The sequence below is a fragment of the Sitophilus oryzae genome, unplaced genomic scaffold, assembly GCF_002938485.1.
Source record: "Sitophilus oryzae breed Bouriz unplaced genomic scaffold, Soryzae_2.0 scaffold_402_pilon_pilon, whole genome shotgun sequence".
Lineage (NCBI taxonomy): Eukaryota > Metazoa > Arthropoda > Insecta > Coleoptera > Curculionidae > Sitophilus > Sitophilus oryzae.
This window is the reverse complement of record NW_022146977.1, coordinates 144,308-146,050: the sequence shown is the minus strand read 5'-3', so window position 1 is coordinate 146,050 and position 1,743 is coordinate 144,308. Positions and strand designations below refer to the sequence as shown.

The 1,743-nt window shown below is 35.0% G+C and overlaps 1 protein-coding gene across 1 annotated transcript; it reads left to right on the top strand.

Moving 5' to 3' along the window:
- Window positions 1-315: 315 nt before the first annotated feature.
- Window positions 316-1,129, top strand: LOC115885607. Its single transcript, XM_030904569.1, has 2 exons — window positions 316-562; window positions 975-1,129. Exons 1-2 carry the CDS (start codon window positions 316-318, stop codon window positions 1,127-1,129), a joined length of 402 nt encoding a protein of 133 aa, XP_030760429.1.
- The last annotated feature ends 614 nt before the right edge of the window (window positions 1,130-1,743 follow it).

Sequence of the window (1,743 nt, the reverse complement as noted above, 5' to 3'; positions counted from 1 at the left end):
CAACAAATAATTGAAAAAAGGAGAGCTCGAAATTTGGACACGCATCTGGTATTTATAGATTTAGAGAAAGCCTATGACACGGTGCCTTTGAAGAAATTATTTGAAATCTTGGTTGAGGCAAATGTGAGTAAAACATATATTAATGCAATCTGGAATATGTACAAAAATTCAAAAAGTATGATCAGACAGGGGAAGTTCCTATCGGAATCCTTCCTGACATCTAAAGGACTTAGACAGGGGTGCAGTTTATCACCTACCTTATTTAAAATATATATACAGGAGGCATTGAAAAACTGGAGAAGGAAGAGTAGAGCTATGGGAATAGAGATTGACAACCACTGTCTATCGACCTTGTTCTTTGCAGACGACCAAGTTATTGTTGCAGGTTGTGAGGAGGATGCCGACTATATGTTGAGGAAACTTGATGAAGAATACGACAGATGGGGACTCAATATCAACCTCACAAAAACCGAATACCTGAAAGTAGGAGAAGAACAAACTGAAGATCCTAAACTACACATACATGAAATTAAAAGATGTAGCGAATATAAATATTTAGGAAGTATTATATCTGAAGAAGGGAACTCCAAGAAAGATATACTAGTAGAGTTCAACAAGGTAAGAAAGTAATCGGTCTTTTAAACCCTCTCCTGTGGTCAAATAAAACATCCATCCAAACAAAGATAAGGATTTACAAAGCAATTGTAGATCAAAATAAAAAACAAACTTATGCATTTGACAGACGACGCAAGCGTTTTAACTATGTTAGCATCATCAGCAGATGATTATAAACTCTAATAACTAATATATAATTAAAAAACTATCAGTTTATAATCATCTGCTGATCATGCTAACATGGTTAGCGAAACGCGCGTCCAGTGTAAAAGTAAAAGTGTTTTGGTGTATTGTGGTGATTTAGTGTTTTTATTTTGCTGTGTAACACCAAAGGTTTCAACCCTCAACTGTAATTGTAGATCCAGTTTTAACATACGGTGCCGAATGCTGGCAATTTACAGCAAAAGAAAGAAGGATGGTCGAGTCAGTGGAGATGGACTTTCTCAGAAGAGCATGTCGCATATCAAGGATGGAACACATTAGAAGTGAGGAGATCAGGCAAAGAACAAGGTGAATATATACTAGCACCGACAACATCGAATCGAGACAGCTACTATGGTATGGACACGTAAAAAGAATGGGAGGGGAAAGATGGCCAAAAAGGGCAATGGAGTATCGTCCCCAAAGCAGAATGAAAAGAGGGAGACCTACAACTACGTGGTTAGATGGAGTAGACCAGTACATGAGAGACAGAGCTATTAACCAGGAAGAATAGCAAAATCGAGCAATATGGAGGTCGAAATGCGGGATGCGGCAGAAGCTGTAGGACCCCCGCTTTATATATATATATATATATATATATATATATAGCATATATAGCATATATATATATATATATATATATATATATATATATAATATATATATATATATATATATATATATATATATATATATATATTCTTATGCAAGCCATTGCAGAAACAAGAAAAGCGCATTGACATACACATTTCCCATAGATATGTGACAACGGCTATAAAGTATTTTTTTTTCTTTATAGCAGTTGTTTCCCCAGAGAAAGAAAATAATAGAGATCAAAAGAGTGAAAGAGGGCAGTACCATAAAACATTTTTTATTTATCATACGTGAGACAAAATTTGTCTAGATTTATTTTGTGATCGTTCGATT